At 48.7% G+C, this 1,008-nt stretch overlaps 1 protein-coding gene across 1 annotated transcript; it reads left to right on the top strand.

The window, feature by feature from the left end:
• The first annotated feature begins 20 nt into the window (after positions 1-20).
• LOC123152235 (36.4 kDa proline-rich protein-like) lies at positions 21-653 on the top strand. Its single transcript, XM_044571833.1, has one exon. It carries the CDS (start codon positions 71-73, stop codon positions 500-502), a length of 432 nt encoding a protein of 143 aa, XP_044427768.1. The 5' UTR covers positions 21-70; the 3' UTR covers positions 503-653.
• The last annotated feature ends 355 nt before the right edge of the window (positions 654-1,008 follow it).

Below are 1,008 nucleotides of genomic sequence, written 5' to 3'. Positions count from 1 at the left end.
GGTGACTCCGATGCCAGCACCGACCCCCGTTTATCCAACGCCAACTCCGGTGGCCCCAACAGCGACTCCTATGATACCACCATCACCATCCCTTGTGACTCCGATGCCAGCACCAACCCCTGTCTCTCCAACGCCAATCCCGGTGGCCCCAACACCGACCCTCGTGATGCCGCCAGCACCCACCCCTGCGACTCTGACGCCACCCCCAGCCCCGGCCCCAGCGCCGGCTACATCGACCGGCAAGTGCCCCGTGGACACACTGAAGCTACTTGCGTGCGTGGACGTGCTCAATGGGCTGTTGCACGCGGTGATCGGCAGTAGCGCCAGGAATACATGCTGCCCGCTGCTGTCCGGCGTTGCCGACCTCGACGCTGCTCTCTGCCTTTGCACCACCATCAAGGTCAAGGCCCTCAACATCAACCTCATGCTGCCCATCGCCATCGAGGTGCTCGTCAACCAGTGCGGCAAGAGAGTGCCGAAAGACTTCCGCTGCCCTAATTAAGCTCCATAGATTACTATATGTACTATCAGTATCACCTGCATATGAATGTGATACATGCATTAAATTCTCTTGTGTGATCACACAGGTGACATATCGAAGTGTAATAATCTATATGTACATGGATTTGCAGCTCTGACTCGCTACTTGTGACGGGGAGCTGTGGAGCATGCGTACATTGTGTTTGTGTAACAGCGTATCCTATAGTAACCGTATAACATGCTACCAATTGTGGTCTTCATCGGTTTGGTAGTGTGTGTTTTCTTTTTGAAGAACTATGAATAAAATGTTCGTACTATGTAAAAGAAGTTTTCACATCCACTTGTAACCCATACCAAGATACTTGTTGAACCATACGCTTCACAGGATTCAGATTTTCGTGTTGAACATTTTGATATATTATACATTTTTTTCCGACATCGTATGCAAAAGTTATAGCCCTTTTACTTTTTCATAACACATTTTTGCAAAACATGTACAAATTTAAGTTTTTAAATTTTCCTAACTAG

Source organism: Triticum aestivum, chromosome 7A (assembly GCF_018294505.1).
Source record: "Triticum aestivum cultivar Chinese Spring chromosome 7A, IWGSC CS RefSeq v2.1, whole genome shotgun sequence".
NCBI classification, from domain to species: Eukaryota; Viridiplantae; Streptophyta; class Magnoliopsida; order Poales; family Poaceae; genus Triticum; species Triticum aestivum.
This window is presented reverse-complemented; position numbering and strand designations above follow the sequence as displayed.